The sequence below is a fragment of the Recurvomyces mirabilis genome (genome assembly GCF_035927965.1).
Source record: "Recurvomyces mirabilis strain CCFEE 5264 chromosome Unknown scaffold_24, whole genome shotgun sequence".
Taxonomy (NCBI): domain Eukaryota; kingdom Fungi; phylum Ascomycota; class Dothideomycetes; order Mycosphaerellales; family Teratosphaeriaceae; genus Recurvomyces; species Recurvomyces mirabilis.
Genome location: NW_027041958.1, coordinates 13,892 through 32,557, shown reverse-complemented (window position 1 = coordinate 32,557; position 18,666 = coordinate 13,892). Strand labels below are relative to the sequence as shown.

At 53.1% G+C, this 18,666-nt stretch overlaps 10 protein-coding genes across 10 annotated transcripts; 7 read left to right on the top strand and 3 right to left on the bottom strand.

The window, feature by feature from the left end:
• Positions 1-422: 422 nt before the first annotated feature.
• On the top strand, positions 423-3,215 carry AFG3 (AAA ATPase afg3; the record flags this gene model as incomplete). Its single annotated transcript, XM_064840815.1, has 1 exon — positions 423-3,215. The coding sequence occupies one exon, from the start codon at positions 423-425 to the stop codon at positions 3,213-3,215; it is 2,793 nt and encodes a 930-aa protein (XP_064691452.1).
• An 868-nt stretch (positions 3,216-4,083) lies between these two features.
• On the bottom strand, positions 4,084-5,189 carry LTS14_008126 (uncharacterized protein; the record flags this gene model as incomplete). The annotated part of the gene is made up of 3 exons (XM_064840814.1): positions 4,084-4,697; positions 4,750-5,107; positions 5,157-5,189. The coding sequence occupies 3 exons, from the start codon at positions 5,187-5,189 to the stop codon at positions 4,084-4,086; spliced, it is 1,005 nt and encodes a 334-aa protein (XP_064691451.1).
• Positions 5,190-5,423: 234 nt separating this feature from the next.
• On the top strand, positions 5,424-5,742 carry LTS14_008125 (uncharacterized protein; the record flags this gene model as incomplete). The annotated part of the gene is made up of 2 exons (XM_064840813.1): positions 5,424-5,426; positions 5,488-5,742. The coding sequence occupies 2 exons, from the start codon at positions 5,424-5,426 to the stop codon at positions 5,740-5,742; spliced, it is 258 nt and encodes an 85-aa protein (XP_064691450.1).
• Positions 5,743-7,838: 2,096 nt separating this feature from the next.
• LTS14_008124 (uncharacterized protein) lies at positions 7,839-8,400 on the top strand (the record flags this gene model as incomplete). Its single annotated transcript, XM_064840812.1, has 2 exons — positions 7,839-7,944; positions 8,057-8,400. 2 exons carry the CDS (start codon positions 7,839-7,841, stop codon positions 8,398-8,400), a joined length of 450 nt encoding a protein of 149 aa, XP_064691449.1.
• A 333-nt stretch (positions 8,401-8,733) lies between these two features.
• On the top strand, positions 8,734-9,153 carry LTS14_008123 (uncharacterized protein; the record flags this gene model as incomplete). The annotated part of the gene is made up of 2 exons (XM_064840811.1): positions 8,734-8,760; positions 8,809-9,153. The coding sequence occupies 2 exons, from the start codon at positions 8,734-8,736 to the stop codon at positions 9,151-9,153; spliced, it is 372 nt and encodes a 123-aa protein (XP_064691448.1).
• Positions 9,154-9,298: 145 nt separating this feature from the next.
• On the top strand, positions 9,299-11,935 carry LTS14_008122 (uncharacterized protein; the record flags this gene model as incomplete). Its single annotated transcript, XM_064840810.1, has 6 exons — positions 9,299-9,383; positions 9,459-10,163; positions 10,282-10,499; positions 10,557-10,617; positions 10,655-11,583; positions 11,636-11,935. 6 exons carry the CDS (start codon positions 9,299-9,301, stop codon positions 11,933-11,935), a joined length of 2,298 nt encoding a protein of 765 aa, XP_064691447.1.
• A 164-nt stretch (positions 11,936-12,099) lies between these two features.
• LTS14_008121 (uncharacterized protein) lies at positions 12,100-13,917 on the bottom strand (the record flags this gene model as incomplete). Its single annotated transcript, XM_064840809.1, has 1 exon — positions 12,100-13,917. The coding sequence occupies one exon, from the start codon at positions 13,915-13,917 to the stop codon at positions 12,100-12,102; it is 1,818 nt and encodes a 605-aa protein (XP_064691446.1).
• A 743-nt stretch (positions 13,918-14,660) lies between these two features.
• Positions 14,661-15,389, top strand: LTS14_008120 (uncharacterized protein; the record flags this gene model as incomplete). Its single annotated transcript, XM_064840808.1, has 2 exons — positions 14,661-14,774; positions 14,832-15,389. The coding sequence occupies 2 exons, from the start codon at positions 14,661-14,663 to the stop codon at positions 15,387-15,389; spliced, it is 672 nt and encodes a 223-aa protein (XP_064691445.1).
• Positions 15,390-16,895, bottom strand: LTS14_008119 (uncharacterized protein; the record flags this gene model as incomplete). Its single annotated transcript, XM_064840807.1, has 4 exons — positions 15,390-16,003; positions 16,055-16,315; positions 16,401-16,541; positions 16,592-16,895. The coding sequence occupies 4 exons, from the start codon at positions 16,893-16,895 to the stop codon at positions 15,390-15,392; spliced, it is 1,320 nt and encodes a 439-aa protein (XP_064691444.1).
• Positions 16,896-17,683: 788 nt separating this feature from the next.
• LTS14_008118 (uncharacterized protein) lies at positions 17,684-18,645 on the top strand (the record flags this gene model as incomplete). Its single annotated transcript, XM_064840806.1, has 2 exons — positions 17,684-17,699; positions 17,792-18,645. The coding sequence occupies 2 exons, from the start codon at positions 17,684-17,686 to the stop codon at positions 18,643-18,645; spliced, it is 870 nt and encodes a 289-aa protein (XP_064691443.1).
• Between the last annotated feature and the right edge of the window lie 21 nt (positions 18,646-18,666).

Sequence of the window (18,666 nt, the reverse complement as noted above, 5' to 3'; positions counted from 1 at the left end):
ACGAGTGTCCAGAACAGTCCAGGTGGATGATGGCAATAGGCTCGCTGTTTCGGTAATCTTCGTCACTGTCACACTGAGTACGGAAGCGACTCAAGCAAGAACCAGTACTGTAGTACACAGCTAAGTAGCTGATTGAGTGGACGTTTATCTCAGGCACACAAGATCAGAACTCAGCCCTACGGCTTACATAGCACTTTCACTCGGCGGATAGTTCTGCCGGCTCGGAGGTTTCCAGTCTCGAGATTCGATGGATCTCGTCATGCATGTGGTCGCGAGGACGTGTATCTGTCGCCTCTGAAGTCGCCTCTTGTGCTGACCATCACTCTTCTTCACTGTCTTTACTCGGCGTGAATTAAGTCGGTGCATGGTACGAGCTTGCCAAAAACCATTCTATCTCTCGCCACACCTTGACGTCCGCCATCATGGCCACTATCATGCGCCGCCCTCAGAATATCGCCAAGTCATCAAAACAGCTACTTGAAGCATACAGCTTATCACAGACTCTTGCGAGACGACCGGCGAGCCTACCACGACCACTGTACGCATATGCGCGGAGTCGGCATTACGCCACCCAACCTGAAGGCGAGCAAGATGGCAAGAAAGTGGACAAGACAGGCGCAGCGCCGAAAGGAATGGAGCACCTCTACAGTCAGCAGTCGCCCATGTCTGGAGGTCCGCCGCAGCCGCCAGGCCAGAAGCCGGATGGCGACGAGCCACTGCCTGGACGAAGTAAGCTGACGAAGCAGGAAGAGAAGGCGCTGGATGATGTCTTTACATTGGTGAAGAAGGGTATGCCGGCATCGATGGCAGAGGATATCGACAAGGCGCTAGTACGGGTGAAGAGAGAGGGTATGCCTCAGGAGCTACGGGAGACGATCAAGGAGTGTTCAGATGAAGGCATGTCGCCGGCACGAGCGGCGAAGCTGTGGCGATTGACAACTCAGATGGCCCGGCAGACAGTCGAGAGCGAGCAGAAGGCCGCGGAAACCGAACAGCCGAAGCAGCAGAACACCGCCGACCCAGGACCTGGCACGAAGGAGAAAGGCAAGGATGGCAAGAAGAAGAAGAAGGAGAGCGAGTTCCCAGATGTGACCATGATCAAATTCGACTTATCAAACTTCCTGCTCTCCGGCTTCGTGGCATACCTTCTCTACCGCCTCGTCGTCCCCACCGAGAACAGCCGCGAAATCACATGGCAAGAATTCCGGAACACCTTCCTCGACAAAGGCCTAGTGGAGAAGATGGTCGTCATCAATGGCAACCGCGTTCGAGTCCACCTACACCGCGACAGTGTAGCGAGCATGTATCCTGACAGCCCCGCTGCCCAACAAGGCTTCTACTACTACTTCTCCATTGGCTCGGTGGAAGCTTTCGAGCGAAGAGTAGAGGATGCCCAGAACCTACTCGACATACCCTCTAGCGAGCGGATACCGATTATGTACCACGAAGAAGGGAGCTGGTTCAATACTGTCCTCGCTTTTGGACCAACCCTACTTTTCATCGGCGCCATCTTCTACCTCTCCCGGCGTGCAGCTTCTGGTGCAGGAGGAGGTGGAGGAGGAATCTTCGGTATGGGCAAGTCTCGTGCGAAGAAATTTAACCACGAAACCGATATCAAGGTCAAGTTTTCTGATGTAGCTGGTATGGATGAGGCGAAACTGGAAATCATGGAGTTCGTGTCTTTTCTGAAGGAGCCAGGTATCTATCAAAAGCTCGGCGCCAAGATCCCTCGAGGAGCTATTTTGTCTGGGCCTCCTGGAACCGGTAAGACGCTCCTTGCCAAAGCTACGGCAGGAGAGTCAGGCGTGCCGTTCTTTTCTGTCTCTGGATCCGAATTTGTGGAGATGTTCGTCGGTGTCGGTCCCAGCCGTGTACGCGACCTCTTCGCCAATGCGAGGAAGAACACGCCTTGTATCATCTTCATCGACGAGATCGACGCTATCGGTAAAGCTCGTGCGAAACAGTCTTTCGGTGGTGGCAACGACGAGCGAGAAAGCACACTCAACCAGATCTTGACAGAGATGGACGGTTTCAACACAGCTGAGCAAGTCGTTGTTCTAGCTGGTACGAATCGTGCGGACGTACTCGATAAGGCTCTCATGCGACCTGGCCGGTTCGACAGACACATCTCCATCGACCCACCGACAATGGAAGGCCGGAAGCAAATCTTCGACGTCCACCTCAAGAAAATCATCACGAACGAGGACATGGAACACTTAAAAGGCCGCCTCGCTTCTCTCACCCCCGGCTTCAGCGGTGCAGATATAGCCAACTGCGTCAACGAAGCCGCTCTCGTCGCCGCGCGTGAGAACGTTGAAAGCGTCAACGTCACGCACTTTGAAAAAGCCATCGAGCGTATCATCGGTGGTCTGGAGAAGAGATCACTGGTTTTGTCCCCATCCGAAAAGAAAACAGTCGCCTACCACGAGGCTGGCCACGCAATCTGCGGCTGGTACTTCCAATACGCTGATCCTTTGCTCAAAGTCTCCATCATTCCCCGCGGCTCCGGCGCTCTGGGATACGCCCAGTACCTGCCTGCGGGAGGCGGGGACATGGTCCTCATGAATATGAAACAGATGATGGATCGGATGGCTATGACGCTCGGTGGCCGTGTGAGCGAGGAGTTGCATTTCCCTACTGTTACTTCTGGGGCGAGCGATGATTTCAACAAGGTCACGCGGATGGCTACGAGCATGGTTACGAAGTGGGGGATGTCTGAGAAGATTGGATATCTCTATTATCCTGAGGCGGGTGAAAGCTCGGAGGCGCAGTTCTCGAAGCCTTTCTCCGAGCAGACTGCTCAAGCTATTGATGGTGAAGTCCGCCGGATTGTTGACGAGGCGTACAAGCAGTGCAAGCAACTACTGCAGGAGAAGAAAGACGACCTCATCCTCGTCGCCGAGGAACTTCTGAAGAAGGAAATGTTGACCAGGGATGATATGGTCCGACTCCTTGGACCGAGACCTTTCGCCGACGCGGGTGAATTCAGCAAGTACTTTGGTGGTCCTGGTGGCCGCGGTACTGGCGCGACTGGCGAGGCGGGCGGTCCTATGGGTGGAGCGCCGAAGCCTACGACTCCGGGGCCTAATGGACCGGATCCGGGTGAGGGTGGTGGAGGGGGTGCTACGTTGCCGCCTGGTTTGGGTGGGCAGGGGACGGTCAGTCCGACTATGTATAAGGCTTTTGAGGAGGCTTTTAGGCAGGCGAGGCGGTGAGGTCATCGATAGTGAATTGGGAGGCGTTCTTAGGAGGGCATGGTCGTGCGTGTAGAGTAGCGTTCGAAGGTGTCCAATCTGTCATGCGCATGCGTGGGTGTCTTTGTATAGCTATATACATTCTGTTTAGGTTGCTAGGGCTCACAAACTCCGCTATATACTCAAATTACTACGGGTCCCGTCCTATATCACACTATCGTACCGTCGTCGAGCAGGGAATCTAGGATGTCCACGAAGGTCCCCTGGTGCCTTCATAGTAGGGGAGCTAGAGAATTTCACAAGCTCATGGCGGCTATGAATCCGGCCCTGGACGCATCTACTACCTACCGAAGTAGGTCATAGTGACCGCCGCCCTCTAGCAAAGTGCGGTGGCTTCGTCAACGAGATTGGTGCTTTGCCTGGTCCAGCTCAAAAGTAGTGAAGCAGTGCCCGATCGTTCCTTCTGAGCAGTGCTTCATGATGCCTCACCAACATCTTCCGGGATTGTCTTCTGCTTCTTCACGGCCTGTGCCTTCATTGCCACTCGCACCATTCAAGTCTTGGAGCTCCTGCGGAAGTGCTCCGGGATGCAAATACCAGGTGCTCATGGAGCTACTCCCTGGGTCATCATCTTCGATTCAACGGCGTAGGTTCGTCGGAGGCTACTTCGGACTTCGATACCATGTCTTCATTCTCGATCTCGAGGAGTGTGACTGTGTATAACTCGCGACGAAACCTCCATGTCCCCGTCTATGTAAGTAGCATGTGCACAGTGACTGGCATGATGACGCTTCAACAGGTTTCTCCCTCTGCTTCACGCGCGCTCCGTGGATCGATCGGCAGGCGATGAATATCGTGGATATCGTATTCGTGATCATGGATTGCTAACCTACTCCTTGTCATCATCCTCATCATCCTCCTCCTCCTGCTCCTCATCAACCTCCTTCCGCTTCCGCCCTCTCTTCTTCTGCCCACCACCACCGTCCTGTTCCGTCGACTTCACAGGCGCCCTGTCATTCAGGCCCAGACTCCTGCCCATCCTCCTCTCCAGATCATCCTGGCCCTCCTCACCCATCTCACCATATACCGTTCGAGCCAGACCTTTCACTCCATCATCACCCACCTCGACTCTTCCTCTTGGCCCAATAACCCAGAACACATCCTCATCCCCTGCTCCAACCAGTTCTTTGATTTTGGTGATATAGCCCTCCTTCTCCAGCCGTTTCAGTAATAGTTCTGTCTTAGCGTAACCTGTTACGGGCGTGTTATCTTCCATCTGAAGGCGTCTCAGATATCTTTCCATTTTCGTTACCGGTAGTTGGCCGCCGGAGAGGGAAATCAGTGAGACAAGGACGGTGTAGATGGAGATGTATTTGCTCTCTTCTTCCGCCGTGGGGATGGAAGGAGGTCCTAGGATTTGTGGGTCGTGAAAAGCGTGTGGAAGGATGGAGATCAGGACGTAGGCTGCGGGTGGTGTTTTGGATTGAGATTGTGATTTGGCGGCTGCTTGGGTCGTCAGTAGGCATATCACCGTTCTCCTGTGTGCATACCATACCTCTCTTCTGAGCCAATGTAACCTTCTCCCTCGCCGGCAGCTCCACCATCTCCATACCAAAGACACTTCGTAGCTGCAATTGTGTTTGTGCAAAGACATCCTTGAACCTTCTCCCGCCTGCTGTGCCCAGTACTTTCTCGCTTATATCCGTTCTTCGTATGGGTCTTCGCTGGTACTCGCATGCTAGAGCTAGTCGTACAAGCTTCTTAACCATTTGGTCGGTGTTGCTGTCTGTGCCGTTGCCATGGTCGCCGCCGTAGTCCTCTTCTTCGTCGTCTTGGTGTTGTGTCGTTCGTCGTCGCTGTGTCTGTGGTTCGGGCGATTCTTCGCCTGAGACATCGTCGTCATCTGCTGGTTCCTGGCTACTATGTCAGTGTCAAGTGGTATGAGTCGGTGGTAATGCATACGGCGCGTCTTTTGCGACTCTGCAGGGAAGGCATGATCGCAATATATGGTGAAGAGTATTGCCGGAGTAATAAGACGGCACGTTGGGTGGAGCATGCACTGCACGGAGAGCAAATGAGCATATATACAGGTACTTGTCAAGTGAAGCCCCGCTGCCGCATTAGCGTGTCGTGTTATCGCCAACGCCGAACGCCGTGCTTCAACAAAGTCTTCCGCGCCCTTACAACCCCAACCACAGCCACATCTGCTCCTCATCACCGTCGACAAACATGGTAAGTCCCCTCCTATCTTATTCCCGCATCCTGTCCCTCGCTAACACCCTCACTTACACAGGCAGACAAACTCCGCACCCAACAACAACTCGAAGCTCTCCAAAATAAATACATCGGCACCGGGCACGCCGATACCACAAAGCACGAATGGACGTCCAACATCGCCCGTGATAGCTACGCTAGCTTCCAGGGCCATCCGCCACTGTTGCATTACATGAGTATTGGCATGGGTCAAGGAGTGGAGAGGACGAGGGTGCATTGCATGGAGAGTATGGTCTTGCCTTGTGGGCCCGCACCTGCTACTGAGGAGGGTTGATGAGTCGGTGGAAGAAAGGAGAGATGATGGGTGGGGGAAAGGAAAGAAGGAGGAGATTTGGGTGGTGATCAGTTGCGAATGGCTATGGTGATGAGCTGGGAAAATCTGGTTGCCACGCCCTGGATGCGGACCACACGCTACCACACGATTGCGAGGATCCATCATTGTAACCTGCTTCGTTGTGTCCGCATCTACCGAGCTTGATGGAACGAAATCCGGCAACCAAGTGTAACGGCCGTCTGCGAACCTTTGCCACAGAACTTCACGTCACAATCGTGATAACAAAACTTCCTCACATGGTGGCCAGCACCTTTCCATCTCTGGGTCTGTACTCGCACGTATCCGTCGATCCGATATGTCGCAGCATGACACGATGGATATGACTCGCGCAAGCTCCGAGAAGTTCCGCGTCCATGCTCCAATGGAGAGAACAGCGGTCTCGGTGTCGCCACCCACGACAGCGATCACACCACGATACAGTACGCAGTCAAATGTACCGGCCGGATGCGATATATCAAGGAAAGCGATGGCATTTTTGGATGCGAGTCGAACCATTGCGATACGAAAAGAAGTCGTATTGCTGTTCTCCGTCCGCCGGGAAGACATCACATGCGAACGCACCGGATCCTACTCACGGCACCGTCCTGTCGTGCTTATATGTTACCTTTTATGGTGTATAGGAGGGAATATATATAGGATATAGCAATCACCAAAGCAGTCACCATGCCAGGCCCCTTCATCATCCGTCGCTTGTCGAGCTCTATCTCCAGCACCCTCAAAAGCTGTTTCAGCGCCCATCAAGTGCCAAGGGACATATCGTTGGCACCGTCAACGACAGCAGCAGTAAATCCAAGACCACAATGCCAGCAACAGCCATCAAATTCTTCGCCGCCCTGCTGTCCATCAGTGCGGCGGGAGCATACTTCGTGACTGCGCCGAGAAATACTAGACATGGACATGATGGTTACGCATCAGCCTCAGCTCCGCCTCTTCGTCTCTTTAACACTTCAACAACATTCCTCTTTCGTCACAACGCCTTACTGCAAGAACCCTTGCTAATAACCCTCTCCCAACCATCAGTCTACCTGTGGAGACCGCAGCTTCGAGCGCCACAGCGAGGCGCTTCACGACTTTCGAGGACAGAGTAGCTCATTAATACAATGCTGGGACGAGGATTGCTGATGCTGTTCGAGTTGAGGAGCATAGGAGCGCGAGGGAGGCGCGGGATGTATGAGGATTTAAGAAAATTTTCCGTCACGATGAGGATTCATACACAACATACTTACCCTCAAGTCTCGTCCCCGGACGCTATCGAACATTTTACTTTTTGTGTGTTGTGTCTGATGTCTACTTCTTGGCCGAAAGAGCTGCAAATGATGGACTCAACGCTGGCTAGTGTATCAACGATTCCGTGGACAGGACTTTCAAGGAGGCGCACGGTCTCTTGTTCGTAGAGGCTAAGGTCGCGAAGTTGCAACAGACACGACACTCGAGGCTGATGTTCATCGGGAACGGCTATAATCGGCTCTCGAGAACAAGCTGACTGAAAATGATCTGTCGCCGAGTCCTAGTCAAGCCTAAGGACTATGCTGCCTCCAAAGGAGCGACCTCTCGCTAAATTCTACTCAAGATATGCCTGAGATCATCTTATTCAACCTCGTGGAACGATGACTCTGCATCGTTGGACGCTGTGCGGTCCACGTCGCAGCCAAAGCCAAGTGCGCATGCACGCAATCAACATCAATCTGATCAGGCTATTGTTGGTGTCGTGAGAAGCATCCACAGAAACTAACAGGTGTGAAAGGCTGTCGAGACAATATGTGGTGGGTCGAACAGCAGTCTGATTGGTCGCCTGATCCGCAAGGCCATAGACATGCCGTGTCTGAGCCTCTTAGCCTGACCTCAGCTACAAAGTCGGTCTGAGATGACCTGTGTGCGTCACACTTCAGGCCGCACTGTTGTCGCGGCCTCATGCTGTCGTTGTTTACGAGGGATCATGGTTGCCTCGTGCGAGAGGAGCGTCGCTACACACTTACCAACCCGACTCTCCTTCAACAAACTTCATCTCCCACGCAGCGTACTGCACGACGTCGGTCATGGAGAAGCCTATCTGGAAACAAGACTCTAGTGTAGGCTCTGAGAACGACCCGGCCGGGATCGAACTATCTCGCAAACAATCTGAGCCTTTGCCCAATACCGACGGTACGTTTACGCCTAGAATTATCGGTTGGAAGCCATACACATCGGCCTTCTCCGAGCCCACCACATTAACTTCTTGTGCACTGCGGCTGACTCAAACATGCAGCATCCACAGACGCCTTAAAAGGTGCCGAAAGGACGCCCACGAACTCTTCGATAACCGAAACGCCGAACATCGATGCTGCGACGCCTAGAGCAGACTCGACAGCACAAACCACCGAGCAAAGTGGAACTTCATCGACCGACTTCCTTGACGCCTTAGAGCAGCTGTATGAAAGGCGCCGGGAGTCACACAGAGCCCTAGACCTTGGAGACAAGTTGCCAGGATCAACGCAGGAATCGAATCACTATTCCGACTCGCCGGGACAGTACTCTCAAGACTCATCCCAGGACTCGGCCCTTCCCTACACCGCCGCCTCCGTATGCGACCGACGAGCGCCAGGCTGGGCTTGTCGATGACGCTGGGGCGCAGTTCAAGAACGATGTAGCAAAGCCAAGACATTTGTCCACACAGCGGGTGCTCTCTTTGCAAAGCGATTCGGATGCATCATACTATACCGCAGACTCTGGCTATAACTCAGGTCGATCGAACACTAGCCGGCCCACAAACAGGACCGTAGACTTTTTGACGGATGTCACGGTCCTCCTTGCCAGAGAACTTGTTTGCACATCATCTGATCTTCTGGATGCATGTATAATGCCACCCATAAGCTGTGATGAGACTTCGTTTCTTCTCTGGCTGCTATGTAAGATGCTCCAGATCAGAGCGAAGACTGCAGATGAGATCGAGGCATGTACCTTGATCAAGCAGGAGATACAGTGAGCACTAGACAAACGACCACATGTTGTTTTGTGCATTGCTGATAGTGTGAGCGGACGCGTTGCCGGAGCTTTTGCGAGATCTTACAAGATCCGACTGTCCTTGTACCCGAGGCCAACGCTTGGCAGGAGGATCACGGCTACGCATGGGAGTCTCGAAATCGCTTCCGTGCTATGCTAGAAGGTATGGACGATACCAAAATCATGAGCACTTTCAGTCCTTTGTCTGCCCGCAGGTACAAGGCTGCTCTGGCTTTCGTTGCTGAGGGCGATGAGGTCAAGGGGCTGATTTCTGAGCTTTGTATCACGACGAGCAATACGCCAACTGGTCCGGAAATGCTGAAGTTGAGGACCACACTTGTGGACTCTATGATCTATCTGCCGGAAGCATGAAGAGGGCTGCCGTATCACACTCGACTGGTGTCCAAGAAAGTTCTCGGCGGAGCAATATCCGTCCGTCGATGCGCCAACTCTAGATGATTGTATCGCCTATTGCGGATCGGGAGATGAGGTTGAGGCTGTTTTCGTGCGCGACTACATGACTCGGATATGGCCGGTCGTCGGGAAACAGCTACTATTTGCACTGAAGACAGCACTCTACATGAAGGAGGGTTCGAAATCAGGTATGCATCGCAAAGATGACTTCTCGCCATTAGAATAGAACCTGCATGGTCTGAATTCACGCTAACATACTGCAGTGGAGCCACCACCGACGCCAATTAATAACGCCAGCCTCCGACTTAAGTCTCGGGACGACCAATTGGAGGCCACAATTCATGGCTCGCCCACATCACAGCTACAAATCGCAGAAGCATTAGTCTGGCTGGGAGCAGTATGTCGAGCGTCATCTCATGCTTCGAGGACAGCATGCTGTTCAGCTGAGCTGGCAGTATCCGGCGAGAGTGCTGCTATGAAGGTGTCGTACTGGTACACGCTCCGCGACGTACCTCCTCCAGCTTGCGAAAAGCAGTCCGGGCCTTTGTCGAGAAATCCAGCAAATACCACGAAAGCGCCTGGCATAGATGATCGGCACGCCTCAGCCTTATGCTGGCTGTCGCTAGTCCGCAATCCCAACGTAGCCCTCGGGTACCTAGTCGCACGGCGCAAGAACAAGGAGCGCGGTCTTGAAATCCCGCTTGCAATATTGATCACACTATCCACAGCCAACCGCGCTGCCATCTTCAACTGCGTCACTGTCATCAAAAGCTTCGGCTCACTGCTGGTCGCCACTCGCCAGGTGGATGGCTCAGCTTGCTGGCACTACATCTTGGACGATCCACTGAGACCTGTGTCCTACGCCAAAGCTCCAGGGTGCACGACGGAAGATACTAGGGGAGTTTTCGAAACTCTCCAGGATTCTCGACATTTTGTTGGGTGGTCCGAAGTCACCACAACATCTATAGGTACGTCCATCGCAACAACTTGGACATGACATGCTCTGCTTTATTTCCTTGATCTGCTTCGCATTTGATATCTTGTCCATACTCAACTCTCGATACTGACAGTGCACTTGTCGGACAGGGACCAAGGATTGCAACTACGACATCGGTCACACTGGGATCAATCACTCCCAGGCTGGACTCGGTTTCGATGGGGTTACGGTTAGCGCAAACAAGTATATCTCGGTGGCCACAAAGATAGTACCGGGCATCAAAGACACTGTGCTATTCCATAAAGTGCCAGACAATTACAGGATGCAGCTCAAATCGGCAGAAACCATGCGCGTGGTCCTCTACGACGTACCGACAAGCCGTGTCTTGGCTTGTCGACGGACCTGAAGCTCTCTTGTACCTCAGCCGAGCGTACCTCTCTTCACACCACGAGACATCCGCCGAGCACCGCAGATCATTGAGACTGGTACAGGCGTTCACGCATCGCTCTGAAGCCGTACCAGTGGACAATATCGCTTCCGGTGTCCTTCTTGAACCCGGGAACAGGACGTTGAATTTAGATCAGGATGACGACTGCCCAGAGTCGGACCAGAGAGCAGGAAGCAATAATCAAGCCTCGAGCAATGCAATGCCCTATCAACACCTTGTGGTGCACTTCTACGAGCTTCTAGCCGAGATACAAGGGCATTTCGATCTTATGCACAGGTCGCAGAAGCTGAACATAGGGCTGATTCGCAACTGGGGGGTAAACACTCTTGAGGGTGTCGACTTTGCTGACCTCATGAAACTGCACACAGTCATGGAGCCACGCACCATTGCGTTTCAAGAGTCGGCGAAGATGTGGCTTCCGATGACTGAACACATGAGTGCAATGCAACACTTCGGCTCGGGATTTGGCGAGGTCATCAAGGCACCTCACACTTGTGCTGGCTATAGGCAGGTACCCTACGGGCTAGATCTTCTGGCGTCTTCGGCAAAATTACTCAACACTGTGGCCGCTCAATTGGGCGGTGGTCATGCCCATAGTCTGCGGATAGCTGAAAAAGCGTGGTGGAATATGCCCTTGGAGGTCTTTGAGCACAAACCCTGCTGTGCCTCCTGGCCGCAATCTACGAAGAGCACACTAAGTCCGCATCACGTTCTCCACCCTGAGGAATTGCACCCACAGCCTCCACGCGTACCTAGATCACTTTCACTCTCCGAGCATCTGAATTTGTACCCTTTTGCAGCTGTCATCCTAGGCAGCAAGGCTCGAGTTGGCAAGACACCGGCTGTGAGACCGACCATCGAAATCGGTGGCTCGATATGGCCTACGCAAGCTACTGAACCCAACACTGTTCTAAGTAGTGCAACAAGCACTGATATGACTATCTTGGCACGCTCATCGACCTCGACTCTTGGCGCCGGAAATGCCAGTACTGCTGCAACATCTGTACAGGCCTCACCTGTATCGCGAACAATCAATCAACGAGGATAGAGAGAAGGAATACGACCCAGGGAATCTCCATGATGCGCCGTACGATGGAAGCAATAATCATAATGGCCAAGATCTGAGTGCTATCAGCGATGAAGCTCTATGGGCTGAGATAGCACGACGGGCGCCACCTAGTTTCAAGGAGACCGAAGGTATAGATGAAGATCATTCGCAGCCGAAACGGGCTGGAGATGAACTTCTTGCTGAGCGGCGTGTCAAGATGAGGAGACTGCGAGTCCAGCAGCCTCAGGTGAGGCGCAGAAGTGGAGGCGCAGATCTTGGAGAGCAGTACAGAATGGGCGAGCGCTGAATAGTGCCATGGCATGATTCTGGCCTTCTCGTGTGGCGATGAGCTCTTGCTGCGTCCGCGCAGTCGCGCCAACCCTGTAAGGTGAGAGTGGGGATGGTCTGGTATATGCTTGTGCGTGCTTCAGCATGCTCGATGCAGAGTAGCGGACGGCTGTCGCTCGGAGCTTAATGAGACCTCAATTTCTCCTTGTGCTCAACCCAGAAGTTCAGACATACTGCATGGCAGTTCGCTCCATCCACCCACCATTCGCCGAAACTGTCTTGGACCTCGACATCAACCTTCGTCACTCTCTCCTCGCGCTTGAGACCACAGAGTGCGCACGCAGCAGGGGCTGTGAAGCCGCCCTCGTCCACCTTCAATGTCTTTACAGACATCTGCTCGGCAAGCTCGGGTACCTGCGGCATCCCTGCTTCACCAGCTAGCAAACCACTTGCTGTTGCGCCAGCGACCGCAGATCGCAGCTTGCCAACCTGCATCTTCCACAGTCGAATGCAATCCAGCACTTCCCGGTCTTCCTTAGCCACTTCACCTCGATCTACTCCAGTCAACTTCATGCCGCCTTTACCTCCACCAGCTACGGATGGCCCGATGCGCATACTTTGCGCGAGATGACTGTCGCGCTTCCAGCGCAGCTTTCGACCCACTATGACATGTGCTAGTACGAGGGCTAGGGCAAGGTAGCCACGAAGGAATTGATGAGTTGCGGGATGTGAAAGAAGTGTTTGTCGCTGTGCCGTGTCCAGCTTTGATAGGGTATTGAAGAGAGCATCGTTGCCAGCCTCGAGGAGTGATGGGAACATGGACATAAGTACTGATGGTGGCGGGACGTTTGTAGGTGGAGGTGGTTGTGCTTGGATTGCCGGAGGCATTGTTTGTTGAGCTATTACTAGTCGGTTTCTTCTTGAAGCGTCATCTGCCGTATTATCAAGACAATGGGCGACAGACTGGCTCGCCGGTGCTTCTTCAAAGTCGTCCCACTCATCGGAATCTGCTATGGTTTCGTGCGCGAGAATCGGCGAAGGCTTCTTCGCAACCATACTCTGATGATGCAGGGTCCTCGCTAGTTCTGTCATTGGACGTATGGGCGTATTTGTCCTTTCACTTTCCAGGGTGGTACCTGGTCTCCAGCCGTCCAACGCGAGCAGATCAACAGCAGGTAGATATGCATCAGGTTTAGCATATTGCGGTTCGGTCAATACATTCGCATAGTCATCCACTGGCTCTCCCCACCCTGAGTCAGTTTCAGCATCCAACAGCACATCTACCCTTGCCTCCTTCGTCCTTCGAGAGTCTTTCGACCGCTTGCTCACCGTGTCAGAGACAGGCACCAGCTCCGCCTGCTTGGGGGCCCCCTGTTTCTGCGACCTCTCCACTTGCTTCTTGGCTTCTTCCCGAGCTTGCTGCTCTAACACTACCCGTTTTGAGTATGCCATAGCTGCTTCAGGATTCGATGCAATGTCCGCAATCTCGTCAGTGCCGGCATTGTATTCGTCATCATCTGCTTCGAATAGAAAGTCCATCCGGCCAGCGAAGGGATGTGCTCCTACCTCCGGGGCTGGCTTTGAAGGGCGGGTCGAGGCTTTCCGTCTTGCATCAGTAGGCGGCGGTGGCGTAGAGCGCTTTGGTGGTGGGTAGGTCGGCTTTGTGAGCGGCGTCCTGTTTGATGGCGTAGATATGGCCTCTGGCTCTGGCTTCGGACTCGAAAATGTCTGTCTTGAGTGTGAAACATCTTGCAGATTTGTGCTAGATAGCATAGAAGGTGCAGCTAAAACCTCAGACGGCCCAGTGTTTGATGCATCCTCGAAGTCTCCAAAGTCGTCTTCATCCTCGCAAAACGTGGCCAAGGTAGAACTGGGAGTGGTCACATTGGTACCAATCCGGACTCTCTCGCTACTTAATCGCGAACACTCTGATTCTGTGCTGTAACTAGGACAAGCATCGCTCTCTTCCGATCCAAAAGCTGCAAAGAGGTCCTGGGACATCTTGACTTGCCCTAATCAATGTCTCTCGGGGCCTACGTGGCATACGCATCGATTCCGAACGCATACTACTGGCTGTCGCTGTATAGTCGGTGTTCGCTCGGTTCCCGAATGCTTCGGGACGGAGATAGCCTTCAAGATACAAGCTGACGAATCGACAACAGCAAGGTGAAAGAAGATTGCAGGTTCAGGTTTTGTGTACGCTTACTAAGCCGGTCTGTGTTAGGGTAGGAAATCAGATGCCCGTTTGTGCTCGCGTAATGATACGAGTCAATTGGAGAGGGGAAAATGAGATTTGATGATGAGCATGTGTATATTATGAGATAATATATCAAGCACTACCATGTGCACCCTGAGCATCCACATCGCTCAGCCTTTGCATCGGCCAACGACCACGGCCAGCCATCATTGGGCCTATCGCACAGGAGTCCCCCGGTACTACCATATCTTGCCATGTCTTCCAAACGTGTCGTACTTGTGACAGCTCCTGGTGACCATATCGGATCCGTCTTGGTCCCGGAATTACTAAGACATGGACACAAGCTTGTGCTACCAACCTCGAACGCCGACCGACTTTGCTCCAACCAGCCTCTGCTACGAGCAAGAGTAACGTTATCGTGGAGCAAGGAAGTATCAAGAGCCCGCAATTGGTCCAAACTAAACTCTCCAAACACTGCGTCGACACAGTCTTTCTATGTCTGACAGGTGTTGACGAGCTGGTCACGACGTTGAACTTCCTTGACGCCATGAAGAAAGCTGGTTGCGTCAAACAGCTTGTGTATCTTTCCGCTTTGGGCGACTTCACTTCTACAGAGGGCTTGCAGTACATCATGCGTCACAGTAGCGCCGGTATCATCCTGGTAAGCTCGAGGGCCCCCCGATATCGCCATGGCTTGTGTTGACATGATTTTGCACAGGTCAAAAGTGTCCTGGAGCACAAGATGATCTATGGCGACTTCCCATGGCAAACGACACGACTTGGTCCAAGCCTGTTTTTCAGCAACGACATTAGATCCAAGGAGCCCATTATCAACCAAGGTCTATTCAATGATCCCGTTGGCAGCATTGGTGTCAGTCGTATCAGCGAGGCCGATATTGCTCACGCGACTGCTCAGGTCATCGGGGATCCAGAAAGATGGACCGGAAAAAAAATTATGCTAGGATCGGAGCACCAGTGTACTGACCTGGAGATCGCTGACCTCAGGTCTGACGTGTTGAAGCGGCCTGTCAAGGTGTGCGGTAGTGACTCTGCCAGTCTGTTACAAGTTGAAGATCATCTCGAGGCTATGATTACTGGTGGCGCCGGGAACGAGCCAACTGGCTTCGGCAGATCCTTCACTTCCATGCTAGAGAGCTTTGACAACGTTGGTTTTGGCATGAGCCAGGCGGAATATGACGAGCAGATAATTTTGCTTGGCCGAGAGCCGAAGGACTATGCGATGTGGGTCTCTGAGACGGGAAAGTCCTGGTTGTAACTACTGTGATTGCTGCTCGAAATCTTTCTTGGCATCTTCCAGTAATTTCGGCTTGATGAGAATCTCAACAGCAGTAGCGGCAAGTGCTTTGGCAACTCGCATCGCACACCAATGTGCCTCTTCGGTCCTGGCAGCTTTTTCGAAGGCAGGTGTGTGTGGTCCACCGAGCTGCTTGCCATCTTCGCCCTCGCTGCGAATCCAGAAGTTCGGACTTAAACTTGGCATGGCATGGCTGATGTCGCCTGTATGGAACGTCAGTAGCTTGTCAGCTCGATATCGTGGGTGAAGCTTGCCTTGATCTGTGCTGGCTTGGGTCACGGACTGGAGTATATCAACATTACCTTCCGGTATATGCCCACCAAGTCTGTTGAAGATGTGCCTAAAAGTTCTACCAAGCACACGATTTGGTACATGATCAGCGTAAGCGCCAGCTTGCGTTATCTTCAGCTCGGCGCCCGTGGCGGTGGCGCCTGCCTCGAAACATGCATGGACGCGCTTCTTGAGCTCTTCGACTCGCGCGTGCGAGGTAGACCGTATCACGAAGCGGCCAGCACTGTAAGCATGGATGATGTTCGGGCGGAGGCCACCATTGGTGATCATGCCCTGTACGATGTCTCGACGACTGTCAGTGAAGAGCCTGACGGAATGGGATATTCACGACATACCTCCTGGCCTAGTCTGCTGCCTGAGCACAGAGATGGCATTATAGGCTACGATGAGCGCGTCCAGAGCGTTGACACCCTCCCATGGTCGAGCAGCGGCATGCGCCTCTCTACCAAAATACTCGGCCTTCAGCGCAGAATAGGCAGCAGTGCGGACCAGAGCAGCGTCGCGGGAGATACCAGGGTGCGAGATCAGAGATACATCGACTTGGTGATCTCGATAAGCTCCGGCGTTCAGCAACTTGATCTTGCCACCACCACCTTCTTCGAGATGGTCAGCTGATGCGTTTATCCTGCTCCGTGCGCAGGTAGAGAACGGCGTGTGTGCGCGGACGTGATCACTGCGTACCTTCAGCAGGCGTTCCGAACAGCACAACCTTTCCGTCAAGACAATTGTCCTTGAGTGCCTGAGCCGTGGCAAGAGCTGCGCCAAAGGACGCTACAGCGATGAGGTTATGTCCACATGCATGGCCGATGCCCTTCAGAGCGTCTGGTCGGTCATAAGCAAATAGACATGCTTCTTGCAGCTGAAGCTGTTACCATATTCCGCATTGAACGACACAGTGGCGCCTTGTCGTCCACTGTCATAGACAGCTACGAACGCCGTGTCGATGTCATAGGCTGATGGCGTTACTTGCCACCCTTCCACCTGTGTGACATACTCGGTAAGGACTCGATGAGCATGATACTCTTTGTACTGCAGCTCGGGCCGATCATGTATTGCTAGGCTGATTGTGCGAAGGTCGTCGCTCAAGCTGTTAATCGTGGAGCCAATGGCGTCAAGATAGTCGGGCCCGGTACTACTCTCGGGCGGATCGTGCTCTACCATCACGAAGTCATCCATTTGCGAAGGAAGGTAGGTAGTAGTTGTGATGCAATTCGAGATACAGACACGCAGGCTAGTATGTTTATTAAGCCGAAATGACCCTAGTGAAATTGATCTACTGGTCGGCCGACAACCGACCCATCTTCTCAATCAATCGAGCATTACATATCGGTAATTGACTAATTTCAATACGCAAAGCACAACTACCATCTCTCGCTTGGTTCTCTCCTCCCGTTCCATCTCCCTCCATTGGCTGGCGGCCGATGTTTTCACCAAGGTCGAGTACTACACGATGTCACCCAATGCACCCGAATCTAGTGTGAGTACAGCAGCGGTGAATCACCATTGGACAACACGATCGTTGCATATGCCACTGAACTACACTTCTTGGTCCGCCGTGCCCTGTTTGGTCTTGATCGTCGTCTTCGAATCGCCTCGACCATCTGAATAATCCAGCACGACACCTTTGACCTTCGGGGCTATCCAAGCTGGCTTATCCAGGCTTTGTCCTAGACCGTCCGTATTACCATGGCTGCGCTGAAGCAGTCCAGCGCCAAGATTGCCTGCAGAGCATCTGGAGCTGGCGTAGCACACTCTCATATTGTTCATCGTCAATTGGCTTTTGTATGACATCTAGGAGGTTCAACAGCCATCGTCAAAAATTCTAGTTCACTCTTCTTCTCCTCATCCTTCTCGGCAGACCACGGCACCCACAGTCTCGTGTCAAGCTCTTCAATCACCACGGTAGTATCATACGTCCAGCATGTGTTCGCACTCTTCGGCACAAAAGCTACTGTATATGGTCAATGTCCCAAGGAGGTGGTACAGTACAACGGCAATCTGCGGACTCAGACAGCAAACAACAGTGAACAAAGTACACACGACACCCTCTTGCACACACTGACGGCTCCCAGCATGGTTCATCGTTCCGGTACCAAAGAAGACTGCGCAGGCGGTTGTCGACTCGGTCTTCCCTTCGGGCACGGTCGTACTAGCAGATGTGCCGACCGCAAATACCGCCCTCTTTCCTTCCGGCTTCGACAGCAATAGCCATCCCGTCCTAGTCTACGGTGGCTACGTGGCCGATATCCGCATGGCGTCTTTCGAGATCGATGGCGATTATGTCTCTGGCTCCCTCTACGTGCCGCACGTCAGGCGGCCGAACAGCGCTGCAGGCACAATCCTATCGGCACCCATCTCGAACTACCTCAGCGGTGTCAACGGGAACACTATAGCTGGACTAATACCCTCTCTAGTCTCGACACTTGTCGAGGGTTACAGTTCAAGGCTTGGCAAATTCACCCCCGCCGCAGCCGCTTGCCAGGTCAACAGCAACGACGTGCTGAGCAATAATGTCGCTTGGTGGGGTTTACCGAACCCAATCTCGGGCCCAGGTATCTACCCCGAAGCCTACGACTTCCAATACCTGAAGAAAGCCTCCTTTACGAAATATACAGAGAGGCTTCTCAAGACGGTCCTGAACCAGCCAGAAATCCTTGCCGGAGCATACCTGTTGAATAACACTTGCCAGCGAAACCAGTTCTATTACAATAACGCCACCAGTAACATGACCCCGGTTTCCGGTAATGTCACCTTCGGATCCGCGGCAGATGGCGCCACTGTACAGATGTCTGGTGTCTTGCAAAGTGCAGTGGGTGGCAGGTTCTATGCAGACAACGAAGGCTTCACTGGTTGTGGGCGAAACGTCGGCTTCAACCCCGAGGACTGTGATCAAGCTGCCAAGGAAGTCGATCAGATGGCTCTGTAGTATGCCGACAGGGCCGCGAAA